This window comes from Emydura macquarii, unplaced genomic scaffold (assembly GCF_026122565.2).
Source record: "Emydura macquarii macquarii isolate MOO-44397 ecotype Brisbane River unplaced genomic scaffold, CSIRO-AGI_Emac_v2 contig_1477, whole genome shotgun sequence".
Lineage (NCBI taxonomy): Eukaryota > Metazoa > Chordata > Testudines > Chelidae > Emydura > Emydura macquarii.
This window is the reverse complement of record NW_027131614.1, coordinates 11,960,062-11,984,030: the sequence shown is the minus strand read 5'-3', so window position 1 is coordinate 11,984,030 and position 23,969 is coordinate 11,960,062. Positions and strand designations below refer to the sequence as shown.

The window sequence follows — 23,969 nt, the reverse complement described above, 5'->3', positions numbered from 1 at the left end:
CATCCTTCCTCTGGCATGTAAGTGGTCATCCTCACAGAGGATCTTTCTTTCTTTCTTTCTTAACAGGGATATGATAGAGGTTTATAAAATGAATATGAATATGAATAGTGTGGAGACAGTGAATAGGGTAAATAACACTTCCCTTTCACTCAATACGAAAACCATGGGTCTCCTAATGAAATTCATAGGCAGCAGGTTTAATAAAAACAAGGACATAATTTTTCATACAACATACAATTAACCTGCTAATCATTTAATTTAATTAAGATGTTAACCAATTAATCATTGCCATGGGATGTTGTAATGACCAAAAGTATAACTGGGTTAAATAAAACTAGACTAATTCATGGAGGATAGGTCCATCAATCGCTCTTAGCCAAGATGGTGAGGGATGCAACCCATGTTCAGGGCAATCCATAACCTCTGACTGCTAGAAGCCAGGAAGGGAAGATGGAGATGGATCTCTCAAAAATTAACCTGTTCTGTACACTCCCTCTAAAGGTCTGGTACTGGCCAGGATATTGGGCTAGATGGACAATTGGTCTGACTCAGTATAGAAGTTCTAATGTTCTTATCATCTCATCCCAAAGCTTTAGAGAATTGAAGGTTTGGAAGACTGAATATAGATTCTGCTGGCTGCATGCAGGCTCAATAAAATTTGAACATAGCGCTCAAAGTTTACCGGCCACCTCTCCTGTCTATGGAGTGCCAGGCAACTTATCCAAAGTCAGCTAGAGTAGCAGGAGCAGGACATGGCATCTGCACCCAGATTTAAGGTTTCCAACTGAAGACACAAAGTACTGCAGGAAGGCACGGTAAATCTTGGGGGGGCTATCACATTCCGGAGTGCAATCCAGAGTGTAAGGGGTTGTGACACCATCTGCCCTGCAACCTTGGGTGCTTCACAATGCTTTCCTGCGGTAGCTTCCAAGTTGGACTTCTCACAAACAGCATGCAGATCACACCCTAAGCGTCTGTGTATAGCTGCTGTCTGCCAGCAACACTCCAGTCACACTCTGGCTGCCACCAGCCTTGGTTATCATTTGCAAAGTGACCCCAACACACTCCCGGTCCTGAATTTTCTCTAAAACATGTGGTTCTGTACTGTCCAGCCCTCTCCTGGACAGTTCGGATATAAGAGGTCTGTTGCCCCATAATGTTAATATGCAACAGTTTGCTACTTTAACTGGAGTTACCCAAACAGTTCAGTTTAAACACAACACTGGATTACTTTTGATTAAAGTATAAAACAAGCTTATTTAGTTACAAAAAGATTGATTTTAAGTGAGTACCCGTATAAAACATTGTCAGAAATGGTTACAAGAGAAATAATGGTAAAAAGCTTTCTAATAACTAAAACTTAACAAGCTACACTTGGTTCAAGATACAATCCTTACCACAGTTTCCCCACAACATTGCTGACCAAATTTTCAGGTCACGATCTCTCACAAAGTCAAATGGCGGGTTCCTTTGTCATCTTAGGTGAAAGAAATTGAAAGAGAGACAAGGAAAGAAAAAAGATAGAATACCTGGGGTGTTTTTGTCCCTCTCCTTTATAGTCCAGTCACCCTTTGAAATGCATTTGCCTGAGGGTTACCCCTAGATAAAATTCCTTCCCACTGCGAGGATGGAGACAGTAAATCTCATGGTGAAAGAGGTTCCATGTTGTTGTTTCTAAAATGCAGATCGATCTGTTCATGCCCCCTCCTCCTTGCCTTCCTGGCCGAAGAATGGCCACCTAACAGGTAATTACCAATTAACTTTGACACCTGGCTAGAGACATCAGCTTGTTCTTTGTCTTTGAGAAACTGGTTTATCCCCTTCCCAGGTTTATCTGGTAAATACATTCCATTCATAATTTCAGTTTAGCTACATAACTTTATATATAATGTTGCTACATACATTTCACCATGATATGATAGACCAGTGAGTTATTAATTTTCAAATAATACCTCAGAAGGTGTATTTTGTATAAAGATTATTACAGTTGTGTGGAGCGTGTGAATACAGGGCTGCATTCGGTCACAGAGACATAATCAAATTTTGTGTTAAACAAGTGTTTTGATTATGCAGGATTTGGCTAAGTGGGATTATGCTTGTATTTCTATACAGAATGCTGATGACTTTGCACACAGCTGGCATGATAATTTATTTTCCCCTCCAGCACTGCATTAGGTAAATGAGAATTCTTTGCAAAAATCTGATAATGTTAGTTGCATTGTAAATATTATGCATTTCAGTACTGATAACAGCTGGTTGGGTAAAAGAATAGGACAATGATTTAACCCTATATAATATTTTGAATTTTTGCCAGTTTTAGGCACTACTAGACCCATCTTACCTTACTAGTATATTTGGGAAGCTCTGAAGCAGAAACCATCTAACTTCATTTACTATTGTAAGGAAAAGGCCAGAGCAGTAGCTAATGAAATTTAGTACTTGTGTAAAAGTAAGTGAGACATATCTTGTAGTGTAGGGAAATAAATGTAAAATTTATGATGGCGGGCACCTTATAACCATAGAATTACTGTACCTTTCTAAGTTGTCAGCCAGCCAAAAGTAAATCAAGCAGAGAATTGTTGGAAACCTCACTTACAGAAATAATAGCTGTTTGGAGGGGAAAATGAGGTGTAGGCTGCCATTTCACTTAAAACCAAATCCATCCAGTAATTTTACAGCTGTTAAAAAGTTGTGACTCTTCTCCTCTTTAAACAAAATTAAACTCTGTGTGTGTGTGTGTGTGTGTGTGTGTGTGTGTGTGTGTGAGAGAGAGAGAGAGAGAGAGAGAGAGACTGTAAATAGGTTTTGTTGAAAACATCAGTTCATTTGTATAGTTTGCATTGGCAATGCTACGTATGGATAAAAAGTGGTAGGAACAGATCCTTAGCTGGTGTAAATTGACTTTAGTGGAGCTGACATTTACATCAGATGATGATCTGGCCCAAAGAATTTAATTATTTTTTATTTTTCTTTAGGCAATAAAAATGTTATTGTTAATACTTCCTTCAACCAAATCTAGATTAAGGGCTCCATTCAAAAACATTTTTTTCAAGTTTATTGTTACTTTTTCAGTCTCAGTTTCTATCTTATTACACCTTGTAATGCATGTGGTTTATTAAAAGGAATGCCAAAAAAGGGTATCTCCACGTTGCTCTTGATGCTGCAGCTGCTGAAGATGAACATGTTTATTAGGGCAGTGCCTAATGGGGCCCCATTGTGCTAGGTAGTGTATAAACACAAAATAGTAGCTGGACCCTGTCCCGAAGAGCTTACTCTCTAAATAGACAAGATAGACATAGGGTGGGGGAAAGGATAGAACACAAACAGAGTGAACAATATGAAGGCAGCAAATGTCATGTTAATTCCATGATTTTTGGGGCCAGGACAATTAGTTAAGAAGGGAACTGCTAAATGTAAATAAAAGGGAAAGGAGAGGGAATATTGAAAGGAAGAGGAGTGAGGAGCACAAGGCAGGGGAGTAGAGAGTAAGAGGGGCAGGTGTGGAGTGAAACTGAGGGGAAGGGACTGTGAGGGAGGAGGAGGGAGAGGATGGCGCAATCATCAAAGGGCAGAGAAAATCCAGTGAGAATTGTAGAAAGTTCTCTGAATGTCTGAAGGCCCTGCTTTGGCTGTTTCTGCAGCTGTTCCTACTGGCTAGGGTCTGTGTCTGATTCCACTGCAGGCCACATGACAGTGTGGAAGGGGAGAAAGGCACCACCTGTATCCTATGCCCCCAGAAGGAGTTTTCTGCTGCACAATTCTGGACTTTGGAGGAGAGGGTGCTGGAAGAAGGGGTGGCCATGGCCCCAACTGGGCCCAATTTCACCCCCTTCCTCTTCTGTGCAGAAGTTGCTGTTTGTCCTACTAGCTGAAGTTTCTATTTTATCTTTGCCTCTATGATCAAACTGCTTATGCTCTAAAATGCAGCTATACAGCTATGAGCTGTGATCTCATCAGATATCATAAGCAAGGTCCGTCCTTGTCCACAGTTGAGGAAAACCAAAAGTGCTGAAGATACTGGTGTTGGTGATTCAATAGGTAGTACCTCATCTTCTCATGTGCAACAAAGAGCCTTATCACTTCACCCCATATCTTCACTGATTCCCCATTTATTTTAGAATCCATTAAACATTTCCTATATTATTTATAAACTCTCTCCGACTTTCTTCTTTCTCCCTCACAGACCTTTAATCTTTCTATATACTCTTCCTAGCCCCCCCAGCTCATCTACCCTCAGCTGCATTTCTGTCTGTTCCGGTAATCTCTCTGTTTTTCTTTTGACCCTTTGAATATTGTGCATAAAACATGCATAGTAGACAAACACCTGTCAGGGATGGTCCAGATAATATTTAGTCCTGCCATAAGTGCAGGGGACTGGACTAGTTGACCTCTCAAGGTCCCTTCCAGTCTACTATTCTATGTACTGTGCACATATGGACAAATAAGTTAAAGATGATGGAAAAGCACAGAGAACATCAGGGATAAGAAGATGCGGGGAGGGAGCGAGAAAGGGGTTACAAGTTACTGGACTAACTGTACTTCTGTCTCCTTTCTGGTCTCTCTGAGTGCATGCCTTCAGGTCTTAGGCCTTGTGCCTTTCCTTCTCCCAGGCTGCAGTTCCACTCTTACACACGGTACTATAGCCCCAGTCTATCTATCATTCTTATCCTGCAGGTCTGACTGTATTTGGGCACCTGTGGTTCTTCACTTCAGGAGTCTGTGACTAGTGGTGTGTGTAGTGACTGTCACAACGCCAGGTTTCCTACAACACAGTCTTGGGTACCTGTTGCCAACTCCAAGCTTCTTAGTTGCAAATCTTATGGGCATCACTCCCTCTGCTCCCTTGTTACAAGGATCCTGTGCCCTGTTTTTCCATGTAGAACCACGCTGAATTAAAGAAATATCGTCAGACAAAAACCATGCCAATAACCAGGCCAACATATAGTATTCAATATTTATCACAGTGTAGCTCCACATCTGTGTCACAACCTCATACAAAAGTTATGGTATATACATTCCTCTGACTTCACTTGATGTTTAAGTCTCAGTGTCATCTATAACACATGCCTAAGTTTGAAGTTTGATCATTAGTTTTAAAATGATGAATATTTAAAATTAAGCAGCCAGATTTTTAAATGATCCCATTTGAGACGTTCTCTCCTATGAGATGTTGGATCACATGTTAAAACATCTCAAATTTTAGATTCTTCCAATTTTGAAATGACTGAAAAAGGCCCAACGCTGTAGACTACTCTGATGAATTCCCCTCTTTAAAAAAATGCACACCAGAAAAGCAAAGGAAACCAACCAACCAAAAACTCACAATACCAAATAAACAAACAAAACACCTACGTTCCCAGAATCTTTAAGTGTTCATAATTTTAAATTTGCTTAAATATTATCTTTAAACTCTTTACTGGATTTGTAGATTCCCATTGGGACATAATTGTGATTCTGAAGAATATGGACCGTTATTAAAGCTGGTCTTAAAATTTGCCGTGGAAAGTTTTTATTCTGTTGAAAAATGTTGATTTGATTAAAACAAAATGTTTTGTGTGAATGTATATATTTCACTGAAAATTTCAACCAAATTTATCACAATTTCTTGTTGTGATAAGGTCATTTCAACATTTATATTATATTGTATAATCCTTGTCCCAGTCTGTTTGCCCAGCCAGTCCCAGTTCTCCCCCTACACTCTCACTTCTTGTGAAATCTGTCCCTCTTTTCCACTGCCTCTGTTCCTCTGCCCACTGTTTTCTAGTCTGTCAGTCTCCTTTTCCAGCCAGTTTCAATTTGCACCATCCAACTGGTTCCCAGTCTTCCCTTTCCTTCATCAGCTCCCAGTCAGTCTCCCTCCACATCTCTTAGAATCAGTCGCCTAGCCCAACCAGTCCAAGCCTGCCTTCCCACCCAGCTCCCAGTCTCCCCTCTTCAAATCCCAGTCACAGTTTTTCTTCCCACCCCTTTCTCTAGTCCCTCTCTCACCAGAATCCATGTCCCAAACTACTCCTTTATGTCCCCCTGGTCTGGCTTTTGTCTGCTCTGTATTTGAATGAGACAGCTTCCTCTTCTATGCTTCCTGAGTACCATGTGGGGCAAGGGGAGGGGTCATTGAGAGCACAGAAGAGAGACAGGCTCCCTGTTCTCAGTTCTAGTTCCCAGCCCAACCCTGACCCAGAGCACCCATAACAGGGAAAGTTCTTCTGAGCCCCTGAACCCTTGGCTGGAGCATGCTCAGTTTCTCTGTGGGAATAACACACGCACAGTCTGGTCAGCACTGGGAGCTGTGAAAGACAAGAGCTTGTTCAATGACAATGGACTCTTCAGAAATATGTAGGTACTAACATTTTCAAAGGCTTATAACAGCTCAGTTTGGACAGATTTAATCAGGGATGGCAAAAGGGATATCCTTGTCACAAAGGCTACATCCCTGCCAGATTTCAAGTCTTTGCTCCAAAGCATGGAGGTACAAGAGCATTTTAAAGAAAATCTCTTAAGATTTTTTTAACATGAACAAAACATTTTTCTCTAGCCTTGTTCTTGGAAATGGCTGATTTGTTTTGGCTGAAATTTTACAAAACAATTCAGCCTGAAGCACATACTTGATATGTAAAATTTCAACCCAAAGTTTGGTGAAGTTATAAACAACTGAAAATAGGGTTTTGTAATGAGAAGTGTCAGGCACCTTTATTAATACCGGCATTACGCATCACACCTATTATATATTTGAAGGATGGTGTAGTGGATAGGGCATTGGACTGGGAATCAGGAGACTGATGCTAAATCCATTAATGATTGTGAGGCACTTGGATACTACAGTGATAAGGGCCATATAAGTTTGTATGGCCCTTATATGTGTGTGTGTGTAATATATAAAAATAAATAAAGCATAATATATTTTCCAGATTAAGCAGAATCTCTGATTTTTCAGAATACATTTGCAGTGCTAAGTAATGAGAAAATACAAATCAATAGCAAGCACATCCAGAGTAGAGGCAACATATGCTCCCAATAATTGAATATCCTTTTTGGATTGGGTCCCTCACTCCCTAAATTTGAATTGAATAGTTGCTCACCATCTTTCCACAGATAAATTTGCAAACTTCTGGTAAATGAATTGGTTGAAAACTCTGGCAAAACAGTTTGGATCAGTTATAATACATTTAAAAAAAAACCCAGAACTTCTTATATACTGTGCTACAGAACATTAGAACATATATATATATATATATATATATATATATATATATATATATATATGTAAAATATTTTAAAAATAACATTTCCTTTCTGGGGAAAGTAATTGTGCCTGTTTTCTTCCCAATGTTCAGTAGCTGTTTCACTGTTAACGTTTCTGTATTAGCTCTGCAGGGGAAATACCCTTATTGTTGCAGAATTTTCTACAGCATAATTTAGTCCATCCAATCATTTTGTGTCATTACAGAGGATCTTGATGATTTAAGAATGGAAGGAGTAACCAGTGTGATGTCTTCTGGGAGTAAATTTAACCAAACTCGAAGTGCACATCCCGCTGAACCTCAGGCAAAGGTCACGTTGAACATCTGCGCAAGGTGTGCCAGGTAAAACAATAGCCAGTCATACAAGTAGATTCTTTTCCCCAGCTTTTTTACTTAACTAGTATGCTTACCTAAGGGCGAAGGAGTGACTGTCCATTTGCTAAAGGAAAATTACTTTGCTCCTAGTTATCCTTTGACCTATTTTGGCAACTGAGTTTTGTGCAACGCCCGTATGTGTGATACCACGCATATCAACAATGAATCAGAGTATAGGTAGTCTCGAGCCTTACTTCACAGCTTGAAACTATGTTAAGCCTTCTGAATTTCATTAGTTATCTGAGCTTATGTGGCTTTTCAAGGGATGAATTTAAAAACACCTGTATAAATGGAGATCTAGTTGCACAGGTGCAGTTCAGGATTTCGTATAGTTACATTTTAACATTTCATAATCTCATCCTGTTTCATCTCTTAGAAAGAATTTAATCGGTTTGAAGCCTTTTTGGTTTTGGTAGCTGAAAGTAATTTTTGCATTGACAATATGAGGGCCATACAAACAGCTTGGTATTTCTGACGCCAAGTCAACTAAGAATGTAACACTAGTTGAAACTCCTGAAATTTTAGATTTACTCTCTCTGTAGACAAAAGATCATTTGGAAGAAGGATTTAAGCCTGTTTAAATGACAAAATTAGTCTTCTTAGGTAAGTGGTATAGATTAACAAGACCAATACAGAGGCATGCTAATTTTCTCTTCTTGCCTTTGTCACTGGCTGCTCTCTCATGTTATTTTAGAGGGGATTAGCTAATTCTATATAAATAACCTGTGGTGAAATCAAGTCAGTAGTTTTGGCATGTACCACCCTATTTTTGCATTTTTTCCATATTGTTTTAAGGTTATCGCTTTTTAAAATGCCACCTGTTTAGGGATTGTTTGCAGTGTTGTAGTAACCGCGTTAGTCCCAGGATACTAGAGAGACAGGGTGAGTGAGGCAAAATCTTTTATTGGACCAACTTCTGTTGGTGAAATAGACAAGCTTTCAAGTTTACACAGAGCTCTTCTTCAGGTTTAGGGATGCTGACTTGAAAACACTTGCTGGTACTCCTAATATACCCCCAAGCGTGCTAAATCTCCATGCTGTACCACATTGTCAACACTGTTCCCAGGATGCGGCATCTCTGAGAATTACATGGCCGCACTGTCAATACAGCTCTATCAACACTGTGAGTTGCAAAGACTGTAAGTCTCAGAAATTTTGCTTTTGGTGGTTAGGTGTTATACCTTCAGAAATGACTAAAACATAGTACTCTCAAGAGGAAATTAGTAAAATAGGGTACTGATGACTGTCTTCCTAAATCATAGGGAATAAAATGCTAATATTGTAAAATATGCTTCCAAACAGTCAAATATGTAGAAGTAACTTACATTTTCTCAACTATCAGTGTTCATCCATATATTAAAAGGTGGTAACATAAGTAAATTAGGGAGATTTGGGTTTTCTATGGGTAGATATTTCTACATGAAACGTATACAAATATTTACAAAAAATAACTTCATATGGATCTACTTTTAAGGTACAGTGAGGTTAAACCTACCTTTGCAAGTGGTTGAATTGATACATTTGACATCAATGATTGCATTGAAATTAATTGTCATTGTAATTTCATATGACCTTTCACACCTCTTCATTATTTTAGGGGTTAAAAATAAATAGTTCCATGTCCTGCTAAACTTAGTGGCCGTGGCATGCTTCTGAGGCAAGAAACTGCTCTATGCACCATACAGCTGTTATTTGGCCACCAAATCCAACTCGCCAATGCTCAGTGGGTTGAATCTTTGAGCCAGATCTTGGCCCACTCTAAGGCCCCTTTGCATCATTCTAATGGTGCACATGGGCCTTAAATGGGAAACTGAAGATTTCCCTGGTTAAGTTTTCTCCCGAGGCTAATTTTGTGCAGGGGCTGACTTGAAAATTGTGGGAGGGGACATGAAGAAAGGGGGTGGGGAGGCTATAAAGACAACTTTGCTGGCCTCTATGTGTGCCAAATAGTGCTCTGATGCATCTTTGGATTGATCTGTACACCTTACTTTCTGAGCCCTTTTGATGAGGACAAAGAGGACCTGACTGAAAATTTGTCTGTCTCCACCATACTCATAATCTGAGAACCTGAATGCCTACCTCCATTCTTTTGGCTCTTGTTGCTGTTCATCAGCCTCTTAAAGCTTCTGAGGAATCAGAGATCTTTCTGTCATTGGGGGAAAACTCTAAAGTTAAAGGGGGAATTGCCATTTCCCTCAGTGTTGAGGGGACCTTATCATTGTCTTCAAGGAGGAACATTGTCCAGGGATATTACTGGAGCTTCAGCTGCTCATGATTCAGAAGGTGGGAAGAAAGACACTTTTCTCCTATGTACTTGTTAAACCAATTGCCTCAATTTCTCCAAGGTATGGACCTTGGCACAGTTATTCATGTCTTTTGTTTTCTCCATAATGGATTGCCTCAACGCATTCTACACACAGCAACCCTGCTGTGCTGAGTGGCGTGAGCTGCAGGATGCATACTATGCCAATCCTCTACAGACTGGTTTAGTTTTCTATTTGTTACTAAGTGCAATTCAGTATGTTGATACAGGTGTTTAAAATCTCATATGTCATGGGTCCTAGCTACCTGGCAAACCACCTCTCACCAGAAGTTGGTCCAGTAAAAGATATTACCTCACCCACCTTGCCACTTTATTTTTACGCAAGTCAGTTGAAATCCTTCAATGGGTTGTTGCAAAGATTCTGTGGTGTTTAGTGTTTGGGAACCTCAGTGGATGTTCCTCAAGTCTGGAATTTAATTTCCTTGTCAGTATGTCTAAGCCTAAGTTTATCTGCATTCAGGGTATGCTCTAGAGCCTATTTGAACCTCTGAGTCTTTGCCTAAATTTTGGGGAAGGGTATTTTTATTTTCTTATGTTATCTTTTTAATTTAATTAGTATTTGTAGCATTACACTGTGAAACTTTGGGGTTTACATTACACTGTGAAACTCCAGTAAGGAGTTGTATCACCATCTACCCTGTAACCCTGGGTGCTGATGTGCTGCCCAACTTTGGCTCAGAGCTCTGACACCAACAACCTTATAAGAAGTCTTATAGGATTTCTTCACCTTGGCTTTCACCAGCTTGGTTCCTCCTTGCATGGTGATACCAACAGCCCTTCCAGCCCCAAGTCTCCCCAAAACCGTCTCCTCTGCAGTTCTCAGACTCACTGTAGCACTCACAAACTCTATCAAGTTCATTGCTCCTTCAAAGAGACAGTACACAGCATCAGCCTGTTAGTTTGTCTGAGGATTTTAACCTTCAGTATGAAACACTGCACTGAGAGGGATGTGTAATAAAAAACAAAGTTAAATTTATTAACAAGAACAGATATTTAAGTGATACCAAATAGAAGGAATGGAGATAGAAATGGTTACAAACAAAAGTAAAAATACGCTTCTAAGAGTATGTCTTCATTGACGGTGGCAAATTTGCCGCCATCAGATCAATTCTTCAGGATCGATTGAGCGGAAGTGGAGATCCACTCAATCGATCCAGAAATCGACTTAAAAATACACCCCTGGAAAAAGAGTAACACTGCATCGACAGGAGGGCATTTCCCGTCGGCACAGCATAGTGGGGATGCCGCACTCATTAGAATTTAGGAAGTCGACAGGAGATACGCAAGCTCGTGGTAAGTGTAAACCAGGCCTAAGACTAAAACCTAACTTAATGAACTAGAGTTTTCTGTTCCAAGTTGATTTCTCAGTACAGATGCTCTTTTGGTATGGCAGTGCTTAGCCAGTATCTGACACAAAGCTCAAAATACAGTACTTTGTTTCTTTGCCTATTCAGGTGAAGGATACACAAATGGCTTTTCCTCTCTGTTTATATCCTCAAGGTTTTATCTTTGTTTTCAAAGTCAGGAATCCCTCTTGGGGGCTCAGCTTGCTGTGTCCACCAGGGAGCGGACACCATGTTAATTTTTGCAGTCTCCTCCCCCTGTCAGGATAGTTAAGAGGCCATCTCCCCCATTTGCTAGTTTGATGATTTTGTGTACCTTTTATATTAATGTACTTTCATTTTCTCTCTGTGTTCAATTTACACTGAAGATACATTCAAGCAGATGCAACTACTTTCTTTGTCTAGGGTGGGATAACTTAAGCCCTACCTGCCAAACATATTTTAAGAATGTATTTCCAGCACATATTATAATTTTTCCTATATCACCTATACATACACCCTGCAATAATATTAATAATCAGTGTGTTACCAGTTCACATATGATACCTTACATGACACCTTTTAGATGCAGATTATGACAGCTGTGAGTTGGGGTGCTCTGAGCTGGTCAGATCAACTGAGTCTCACTGCTACATACCAGGGAGCCCCCTGCCCTCTGGCAGTTGGGTGCTCTTATGGTCACATACACCTATACCGTGTTTATAAATATGTACACTGGGATTTGGTAGTTGGCCCTGTATAAAAAATTGAAATATAAATTAATATAAGTTGTTTTATTAAAAATTTTAGATACAGTTAAACAGGTAAGTATATTCCCTTAACTTCACCCATTTTATAGTTTATAATAATGGAGCTGTATAAAGTGACTTGAAGTGAATGGTCCCATTTAATTTCAGTGGAAGTTCTGTAGGTAGGAAACTTGTCAGATTAGGTTACCTTTTATCACAGGTATTTTGGCTGCCTCTAGAATGAATAGGACTTCTTCATTTATGCATTTTTTGCTTAATTGGCAGAGAATTAAATGTTGGAAAATGTCCCTCTTGGCTCAAACAAAAATGTAATTTTACCCCTGCATGAGCACATCCAAATCCTTTCACCTTCCTATACTTTTAAAATGTGCCCTGCTCCAAATCTACTCCCAGGCCAAGGCACTCTCTGATGCTTCTTCTAGAGGTTTCCGCTCTTCCGAAGAGGAGACTTTGTGACATTGCAAAACTGTTCTGAGAGGAATTTATGTCGATGAATTCAGGAGTTTATCAGGCACATGTTTAAATAGTAGCCTAATCATCATTAATTCTTTTGATTTGAATATGGATATGATACACATTTTTATAAAATTTCCACCATAATTATTTGACATTATCTCATTTTATACATTGTGTAACAAAAGATTACACATATCAAGCTTCTTTTTCAATACATTCTCCAAGATCCTGACTTCTCTCTCAGGAAAAAGTGAGAGCTTTCTTAGGAAGTTGAGGAAATAGGAGTCTAGAAATATTCTAGAAATGGGCATAATTTGAACTAACTGCAAAAAGTTCCTCCTTAGATTGACGAGTGGAGAGGAAGGTCTTATTTTCTAAACCTCAAATGCTGATAATTTACTTCACTAATTCTCTTCATTTGATAGGTCTATCAAATGACAAGATCAGTACTATTAATAAAAGGTAACATTCTCCTCCTAGAGATCCAGACAGTAAAGATGTAGGTCGATCTTCAAGTCATCACACCACATTGCTTTGTAAAATTTTACGATACAAAAAAGAGGGGCTTAAATCTCCAGGGCTATAAAAAGGTTTGTTGACTAGAATACAGCTGTGAGAAACAGAGAGCTTACTGTTTTCCATGTAGATGTTTCACACATGGGGAGAGAAATGCAGATGGATAACAGCTTTAAGAGGGTTTTCAAACTGGAGAATAGTAATAGAACACTGTTTTCCCCATAGCTCTTCAAAAACTAACCACAGTGCAAATTAGGCAGCATATTAAGTCATTTGAACAAAAGGGTGACATAATTCAAAAGGTGAAACAAAACAAGATGCATATGTTGCAGAAATCAGGGGCATATAAAAATAACTGTAGTTTGGAATATTTGTTTTCTGTGATCATAGTGAAGAGAATTAGCAATGACAATTTTAAAGAGGGAGATTAAATTTTATTTAAAACATTTGAGTAAAATATTTGGCAACATTTTTCTAATAAATAATTACATTCCATGAAATGGCACAAATATCTCAGATGATTCGCAGAATGCTCTGATTCACTGTACAGCAGATCTTATAACTACTGGTTCAAATACAGGTGAGGTTCACATACAACTGAATTTTAGTTTTAGCTGATGTGTCATAATTAGACATCTCCCACATGTAAACAAACAAAAAAATGGGTTAAATATCTGCTTCATTACAGATTAGAAGAGAAGCTTCTATGTTTTGTTACATTTTGTGACTTGCATGTTGCTTCTCTAACACTTTCAGTAATACTGTGAAAGAAATTGACATGTACTCTCTCACCTGAAGAAGAGCTTTGTGTAGCTCGAAAGCTTGTCTCTTTTACCGACAGTGGCTGGTCCAATAAAAGATATTACCTCACCCACCTTGTCTCTCTAATATTCATGGACCAACACGGCTACAACAACATTGCAAACAACTATAAGGCATTTGTTGATCAGGTATAAGATAAAGCCAGTGTACTTCACTGAGCAGCCATTTCAATGGAGTTAAGGGGCTTTTCTTTTTTCTTTTTTTAAAGACCACCCATTAGCCTTGTATGCCCGCTGCCATGCTCAAAAGTTAAATCTTGTTCTTGTGGACTCTTGCCAATACATTCCTGGAAGTAAGAAGCTTTTTGTTTTTCATAGTGCAAGGGTGAATTCATTCTTTTTAACATCAGTAGCACACAAAAAGGGGTTGCATGTGATTGAAAAGAAATGGGATTATAGAAAACATATCCTTGCCACAAGCTTGACGGGTTCTGAATGAAAATGTCAGAAGAGAGCACTGGTTGCATACAAATTTGTTTTTCAAACCATAAATTTGCTCCATATTTTGATCTGAGACCAGCTGGACCAAGAGCACACAGTCCTCTCCCTGGCTAACCAATAGCAATAGTGAATTGTTTGGGAAAGAAAATACTATTAATCTTACTTGAGCATTTAAGAATATTATGGAGAAAGAATTTGTATGCAGCAGTATTCAAATATCACAAAGGACACTAGTGGGACTTGGGGTCATTGAGAAGCCACCTATTGGAAAATTTGATAATGAGCTATATAGACAATAGTGTATGAGGCTTGACGAGTGGATCTTCTGTAACTTACAGGCAGAAAAAGAGATGATTGTAATCAGAGAAGAGATTGCTGGTAAACAAGCCATGCTACTTTATGTACTGTACACAAATACTACTAATAAAACACCAGGCAACAGAGAAATTAACAAAAGCATTTATCTACATTAGGAGGAATAGAGATAGAAACAAAAGAATAAACTTGAAAGGAGGCTAAATGGAGTTAGAGAAGTTGGACCCATCTAGGACTTCCCACCCCTACTTGTTACTGTCTTTAGCGGGGAAAGGAGAGATGGCCGACAATGCTTCCTGAGCATTTCTTCAGCATACTGTTGACTAGTCCCCTTTCTGACTATTTATGCGGTAGTAGCTGGCCTACGCTGATCATTATGGTCCTAGAAGGAGGGGCTGATAGGATGGGCAATTGGCCTCTCTGTGGGGCCATTTGGGCTGTTGAAGATGGGCAGGTCCCTTGCAGAGGAGGTGATTATTAGTTGGGCCTTGAGTGCTCTCCCAAATCTGATATTTGCACTGGATTGGATAAGGGTTCTTCTCCTTTTAATTCCTGTCTTCAGATGATGGAGCCTATAACATCACCATCATGGGGGAGTTCACTGATCAAAGAGATGGGATTCCTTTCTATCCCTTTCCCTTCTCACTGCTTCCCTTACTCCAGTGCTTAATTTGTAGTGAATGAAGTTCCAGGGCTCAAGCAATTTTTTTACTTTCATAACTGATGCAGCAAGCCCAGAGGTGCTGGAGCTATGGACTGCCATGCCTACAGCTGCTGGGACTCAGCCCGGGCAAGCCCTACCACAAATTAAGCACTGCCTTTCTCCCATTTGCTGTTTAGGACTGAGTGTGGGACGGATTATTCTGCCAACAGGCCTTTCTTCTGTCCCTGGCTCTGTTTTGGTGATGGCAAATAGGAAGCATTTCAAAGGATGCCCCTTTGAAAATTCCTATATGATTAAGAGCCAGTCAACCCCAGAAGAATCTTTCCCCTCTTAATTTGGACTAAGAATACTTAATAGTGTGTGAATGTATGTGTTAGGCTGAAATGATAAAGGGAAAATGGAGCTAAGTAGAGGAGACCCTGGCCACTGGAGATGTGAATCGCCTTCTTCCCAACACACTGCTGGCAACTAACGGCTTTTACAAGTTTAGTTATTTTATTCCCCCCTGTAGCTGATATCCTGGATATGGTGTGTCTTACATAACTAGAAATTAGGGAGAGGAGGTACAGCAGAAACAGCAGTCCCACTAGGCCCTGATCTGCATTTTCCTATCTTTATAAATCTATTCTAAGATCATGTGATAAAAGTAGGTGGAGTCTATTAAAGAAATATCAGAATTTCTTCCCTTAACCCAACTTCATTCTGAATCATTATGATCCCCTTTGGCCTGCTAGTGTCATTCCCTGCAGTGGTATCTTTCCTAAAACAATTTAAGAAGTTAATTGATCCATATATAAATTTAAATGTGTTTTTTCTAATGTGCAACCTTTTATGTAAAAGTGTAAAGGACAATCTCAGCTTTTTTGTTTTTGTTTTATAGAAGTAAATTTCTAGCCATTTCCTTGTAAAGATAGCGTTGAAAATGTAAACTGATTATAACAGTTTAGAGGAACAATCAGCTTAGCTCCCTTTCTGCAGCAAGTGTCAGGGACCTAAATATAGCTCTCTCATATAAATTTTAATCTATAATGAACTGATTCAATTAAGTGTGTAGCACAAAGAATAATCTTACAAATCCTCCCCATAATCTTGATGCTGGCCCTGGTATTTTGTGGGGAAGGGATATATATGTTAATGTTCCTAAAATATGGAGAGAAATAGCTTCAGTATAGCAGGCATGAATTTGTTTCTAACTTTAAGTGGTTGATATAAAGTTAGTGAAGTAGGGAGGGGAGGAAGGCAATATCTGTGATCAGATCTCTTGGAGTATTAATTAACTGTGAAGCTTGCTTCTTCAAATGATATCAAGATCTTTGGTTGTGTCTGTTCTTTCTTGCCTTGCCATTACCTAATTGGGTTTCTGTTTATATGTAACAATTCTTAGTGGTTATCCTTTTGGAATGGAGGATGCTGAGCATCCCAGATGACATATTCTCATGTATATCAGAATTTTTCATTCTGTTTTTCTCTAGGCTTCTTTTTTGTAATCTTCTAAATGTATTGTCCTCTTGATTTAATCAGTATCTTATTTTTCTTTATAGTAATTTGTGCAATCCTGACAAAATTTAAGTGGTTTGATCTTATAATAAAACCCCCAAACCAGAGTGGTTAATAGCATTACAGTGAAACTTTTGTACAGATCTAAAGATAGCAGGCATCCAAGCAGAGACTGTGAAACCTGCTGAAATGCTTCAACGGATTTCAGAGAAGTAAAAGTGCTTTTGTTTAAAGAGGAATAGATTTTTATTTTAAAGTTTTTGTTAAAGAGCTGGTTTTAAAAGTCTGCTTTCTTCCCCCATGAAAAATGTCTTTTTTATAGTTTTTTTTTATTTTAACATGGGTGAATTTGGAAAAATTTCAATTAAAATTTTGTTTTCAGTTCAGTTCTTTAAAACTGAAATTTTGATTGAAATTTCAGTATTTAAGAGTTCGGTTTTCCGTTTTTGCCATTGAATGCAATAGTATGAATGATATCTAAGTTTCTCACCATTTCTTTTCTTTTTCCTGTTACTTCATTATAACTTTTCAAAACATCTCCAATTTCAACGAATGACAAAAAAAAAAAAAAATAAAAAAAAAGAAGCTCTTTACCTCTACCACTCTGACTTTTCAAAGTTTCCTCCAACTTTGGAAGTTACAAAGTAGCAAAATTAGTTTACCATTTTTCGTTTTGCCACTCTAGAACTTTTCAAAAGTTGGAGAAGTTTTGAAAAGATATGGAATGGAAGAAGGAGTTGAATGGGAGTAAAGGGAGGGCAGAAAGGAACCCTAAACATCAGTTGTTATATTGCATTCAATGGCAAAAAAGGAACACATTTTAAAATTTTGATAATATTTTCAAAACACTGTAATGAAATTAACATTTTAATTTGAAATAAACTAAAACTTTAATATTGTTTCCAAACTGATTGTTGAAAAAGTTCATCCAAAATAATATTTCTCTTTAAAAATTTGGTTTTGGCAAAAGCCTATATTTTGACAGGAAACATTTTCAGTCAAAAAATATTAACCAGTTCTATTCAGTTCAGCTTGGGCTGAGGTTCAGGCTGGTTCTTTCTTTTGACCCAGTTTCCCAACCTCTAGCCATGAATGACCAAAATAATGTTCTACAGTTGTGCCTCTCTGGGCTTCATAAGTGTTATATCTAGCTTAAAGAAACCACTTGATCTTTTCTTTTTCCAGAGCACTATACCAGTTTGGTACCACATTTGTTCTCCTAGCAATTACATTATTTGCTTGTGTGAAAGGTTATTTTAGTGCCCTCAAAGGAATAAAAACATACTGCAGAAAAACAAGAGCCCAACAAAGGTTTGACTGGTCCTAGCACTTATCACAAATAATAAATATAAATTAATTCTGAAAAATTAGTTGATTAATTTGCTAAGTATCAAAGTATTGCTCTTTCACTTCTTCCTATCAGCATTGCTCACTTTCTTACTCTTAGAGGTATTACCCTTCTACGTCTTGCTATCTGGAAATCAGAGGGGTATAATCTGTACTTTCAAATTATTTTAGAGTGATCTCAAAAATGCACCAGGTACCATAATCACTTTGAATCCTACGCTTCGAATAATTTCATGAGGAATTCCCTGTGAATTTCCCTTTAAAAAGAAGAGCCTGGGTCTTGCTATTTTCAAAACAAAAGCCATATTCTGGGAAAGAAACAATATAAGACAGGAAATTTATGTCAATGGTTCAGTCAGAATCTCAGGAGACATAGGTTTTTTTCTCCTAGTCTTTACCAGATTTTCTCACTGGATAAATCCTGCAGCAACAGTTTCAAACAGCTGAGAAGTTCCATGAAATTATGTGTTATCTGGAATTATGTATGCTGTCAAGAAAACTCTGTTTATAGTTGAAACATATATCTCTGTAAAAGGGAAGGGGGATCAAATGGGGGGTTTAATGTCCTTGTACTACATAATATTTTAAGAGATTAAGCTTTTCCCATTGAGTTTGTCTTACAGCTATATATTTCATCAGAAGCTGAACATGTGAGATAAAATTTTTGTGGGGGGCAGAAATAGTTATCAATCAGTAAGAGAAAAATCCAAGAAACCTGTTTGTTTGAAGATGTATATATATTTTTTTAAATGGAAAATGTATATATGTATGTTTTAAGTTTAGCTTCTAACATTATAAAAAAGTGAGGCACTAAAATACAGTTATGCAAAACATAAAAATTCTCATTGTATACTTGGGACAGTTAAAATACAGTTGCATTTGTAAAATATGCTTGTGCAAATAGATTGTATGTGTAGGCTGTGCAATTACTTGATTGTGCACATAACCGTTGTCATTATTAGGTGGTATTTTTGGAAATTTGGCACTTTATGCACCAAATTCACCTCTAGGGTAACTCTACTATAACTTTAACTTTGCAGCTTAGTTCCTGGCTTTGACTGTTCTCAAGGAACATCACCTCATTTAACTGTGCCCCACTTAACAGGTTGACTTACTTAAAATGAAGCAAGTGGTCATCCCTTTACCCTGTCTTTCTCACTGGTGCAGAATTCAAACAAGACACTCCTCTTTTCTCCCCAAAATCACAAATATATTTCCAATGTAAAAGGTTGAGTCCTCTAAATATGTCTTGCAAGCTAATTCTTCATGCCAGCGTCACTGGACTCTTTCAGCTTGGTGCTGCATTAAAGCACTCTAGTGATGAATATCAGCAACATCAGTGTCTCTGCTGAATGCAAACCATCCTGAGCAAATGACACAGAGCTCACAAGCTTGGAGGGGTTTGTTTGCCAGAGTCTGAATTACTGAATAACAGTTTAATGCAGCTCTTAAAAAAAAAAACAACACACACACCACACACCCCCCATACAACCCTTTTATAAGTTCTTTAAAAACAAAATCACAGGGGAAGAATGAGTGTTAAGTCTGAGAAGACTGACAAAGATTGCAATTTTTCTCCTCTGAGATAATGGTTTTGAAGCCAGCAGCAGATAAAAGATTGCCATAAGAAAGGCTTAATTCCCCATCTTGTGAAAGGAATAGATAATTCACTCTCTTTATGGATTCCTTACTCTGGGAAATATATTTCTACTTTTGGTTTTACTCAGAAATAGCTGCAGAATGTACTTATGTAAATGCACAAAGAACCACATTCATACATTTTGAAGAAGCAAACAGCACACAGAAAAGGTTATTTTTCAGACCATGTCCATGTATAACTTTTGCTTAGCAAGTGAATATTCTAGTTTTATCAACATTTATGGCTCTGAATAAAACATTGATGGCATGGAAACATATATTTTCCACACAAATCTTTGAACAATAATGTTCTTAATTTGCAATAAAAGAACAGATTACAAACTGTCCTTTTAAACTGTTATTTCAGGGAATTTTATGCAAATCAGTTACACCAGTACAGTATATGCAGGGCAGTGTGAAACAACTCTTCAGGGGCATATTCAGATACCAGTAGCACTGCTGGATGTGTTGTTAGTCCTGCATTTACATTAGTGTACCTAAGATCACCATCTAGCTCAGACTGTGAGTACACCACGTATCAAATAGTTCAGGTTGAAGAACCTATAGCAGCAATAACTGCACTTTCTCTTCTGCTTGAGAATTTTGCACCACCTATTTGAAGAAATTACACATCCCTATCATAATACCATAAGTAGTAGCCAGGGACTAAGCTACATGTGTTACTGTGTATAGTAATCTCCAAAATTCTGTTAGGAAACTTTATTGTTAAATATCTACAAAATTCTTTGTCTAATATTACAGCTAAATGTCAGAAGATCTTGCATTTGCATTAACAGTGGCCTGTAATACTTTAATCCAAATATCTTTACAATCTGTTTTATAATGGAGCTGTTTCATGAATTATGGCATATAAAGAAAATAGAAGATATGACACTGTTTTTATTGCAACAATGAGGCATTTTGTAGAGTTTCCCACTGGTGGCTCAATCTTGTGAAGTGTCAAGCAACTTCAGTGCTCATTGACTTCACAACTCTGTATATCTATTTTTTCCCCTTATAGTTCTAAGTCACTTTTCCTCCCATGGTTTGTTAATCTTCAACTTGTCTGTATTAATGCTAAGGCCTTGTTTACACTAGAAAATGATTTGCCAATATAGCTATGCCAGCACCCGCTCCTATTGGAGACGCAGATTTTACTGATAAAAACATTTTGACTATGTAGCTTATACCAGTTCTCTGAATGAAATAAACTTGACTAGCAAAAGGACTTTTTATAACTGTGTTTACAATCAGGCTTTTGCTGGCCTGGCTATGTCGGTTACTGGTATGATTTTTTTCACACTGCTAACCAATATAGCTTTGTCTGATAAACTTTTAAGTGTGGACCAGGCATAAGCCATTCTGCAGGCAGTGTGACAGTAATCTAGAACTTTATTTTTTTTCTCCCAAAATAGTCATATGTAGATATGAATTCTCACTAAGTATAACTGCTGCATCATATTTTATTAAAGTGAAAGCCCTCTTACTTCATTATGTAAGATATTAGAATTTTGCTGACATTAACACTGATGACTTCAGTGGAATTACTTTGGATTTACATCACAGTAACTGAGAGTAGGATTTTGGAGATAGTTACACCAATGTAAATTAGATCAGAATTTGGATCAGTAAGTTTTTAGAACAAAGCATAAAATAAGCTTGGCATGTTATAGGCAAGTCAGTATAAAGAATGAGTGGCCTGGAGCAAAGTGAGTGGTGCGGTAAGGTTGGTTGCTAGGGAGAAGTACAAAGAAATAATGTGTTTTCTAGACATTTTTGTTTAACCTAAAATTAGAATGCTTGGGCTTTAAAGATCTTTGTTCTATTATCTCTGCCCCTATGACCTCCCTTGAGTGATGCCTGTATTTGCCCCAGGGAAATTCTAATTCAACACTGTAATGTCAGAGAGAGAGAGAGAGAAATGGCAGATGAAAATTTAGACTGTTTAAACCTACAGAAAGAAAGCAGAGGAGAAAAGAGAAACTCCAGATAATGGGCTTCTCATTCATAGCTAAACATCTTTGAATGCCTGTTGAAATATCATGGAATGTATTATGTCTTTAATGTTTTCCTTTTTTTACTGTTAAATTCATAATATTTTTGAAAAGTATGAAATTTGTGTTACATTGTTTGAAATCAGATTAATGGCATAATTTCAAAAAGCAAAATAGTGTTTAAGAGATCATTTATTTTTCTTACGGAATCCAACTTTAAGAAAAAACTAATATACTCAAAATAATTTTATACTCAAAAGACAGCCTGGACCATACATGGTAGGAAGGCAATATATATTCACAATTCCAGTAAATCTAATTCCTAATTAACTTTTAACTCCCTAATTTAAGGAAGATAGTGAATATTCAATCACATGATTCAGTTTAACAATTTAGATTTCTTTGGGTGCAAAATTCTTGTTTCCTCCCAGTTAGGCTCTGATTCAAGAAAGCATCTTTATACAAGAAAGCACTTAAGTACTTTCCTGAATACTAGCCTTACAGGGTAGTCATCTTCTTTTCTGCACATAGAACCTCTAATGAAATATTATCAAATAACATGGCTACTTCTTCCATGTGCAAACTTCTTCTGCTCTTCCTCCAATTTAATGGCTTAGGGGCCAATATGTATAAAGTTCAAAGAATCGACTTAGGAATCTTCTTTTAAAAGTGAAACCTTTTCAGCATTTATATTGATAGGAAATTCAGGTAGATAAAAACTGATAACATGAGATTCAAGAAGAACAAACTTTTGTAAATTTGACAACGAAAAAGATGCCTAAAATACAGGCCAATTTAATTAAAAACAGTATACTTATAGAGTTTATTCTGAACAAGAGTTTCTATGAGCACCTTATAGCCCCCTGTATCAGATCACTGGCTCCCTATTTTTGTTTAATTTTATTTTTGTCTTGAGTCTAAAGAGCTCAGAACTAAATAGAACATAGTAGTAATGGAATTATGCCATCACGAACCACATTTAGCAAACCCTTGATGATAAGTAGCTGATATTTATGACATTGTCAGTAAAAAGGAAAACACCTGAATTTTCATCATGTTCTTCTAGGGTTAGATCTTACAAATAGATTCATGTGGAAATGAAACATTAAGTACCATGGGGTGCTGCATGAGTACAGCAGTGAACTCATGTGCAGTGAATTGTAGGATTGGGGCTTTAGTGTGGAATATTTTGCTCCACTGCACTTGTAGTAAATGTGCATCTATTAAGCATCCTAGTATTTCAATGAAGTAAAGAGCCAATAAGGCAGTGCAATTTTCAGGAATGTTGAGAGTTTTGTCAGCCACATCCTCAAATGAACAGGAGAGCATACAGAGCTTATCTGCAAAAAGATCTTCACACCCCAACAAATTGTCATGGCATCAGAGCTATTTTGTACATGAAGGGCCGGACCCGAAGTTCATTAAGTCAAAGAAAAGGCTCCCATTGACTTCATTGGGCTCAGGATCACAACCTAGATCACTGGTTAAAGTTCAAGCCTCTGGCTAATCTATACTACATGTTTAGGTCAACCCAAGGCAGCTCATATCAACCTAGCTGTGGATGTGTCTTCACTTACATTTGTCTCCCGCTGACTAACGTGCCCCACTACACCAATTTAATAACACCAAATCCCCGGGCAGCATAGAGTCACGGTCGATGTAGTTATGTCAATACAATGAGAGCATAGACACTGTATTACTTACGTCAACCTCCAGCAGCTGACCCACACAATGCCACACATTGACAGCTCTGGTCACTGTTGTGAACTCCATTGCCCAGGAGTCAGGTAGATAGGAAGCTCCTCCTCCCATTTAAAGCCCCACAAATTGTTGAAAATCCTTTTCCTGAGTGCCTGGCTTGGCAATCACACCTAGCAGCTCTCCATTGTTGATTTTAATTGACCAGCAGATCATGCGGGCGACATGCTCCAGATGCGCTCCTGTCTGGAGTAGACAGGAGATATTGAATCCCCTGGGCCTGTGGGGAGAAGAGGCTGTGCAGGCACAGCCCCAAATCAGCTGTAGAAATGTGAACATCTACGAGCAGATTGCTTGGGGGATGTGGGAGAAGGGCTATGACAGGAACCAGCAGCAGTGCCGTATGAAAACAAAGGAGCTGCGACAGGCATACCAGAAGACCTCGGAGGCCAACGATCAGTCTGGTGTGGAGCTGCATTTTATCCTTAGTGCATACCACCACCCTCCACAACAGCACTGTGGATACTTCAGAGGAGCCCAAGTCATAGGCC

General features: G+C 38.1%; 1 protein-coding gene across 3 annotated transcripts in view; it reads left to right on the top strand.

Moving 5' to 3' along the window:
- CUNH8orf34 (chromosome unknown C8orf34 homolog) overlaps positions 1 to 23,969 on the top strand; it is a 239,953-nt gene that overhangs the window by 152,681 nt on the left and 63,303 nt on the right. For all 3 annotated transcript variants that reach the window (XM_067553651.1, XM_067553650.1, XM_067553652.1), the window contains one exon: positions 7,448 to 7,583. In XM_067553651.1, coding sequence (XP_067409752.1) covers positions 7,448 to 7,583 — 136 coding nt within the window. The remainder of the gene's footprint in view (positions 1 to 7,447; positions 7,584 to 23,969) is intronic.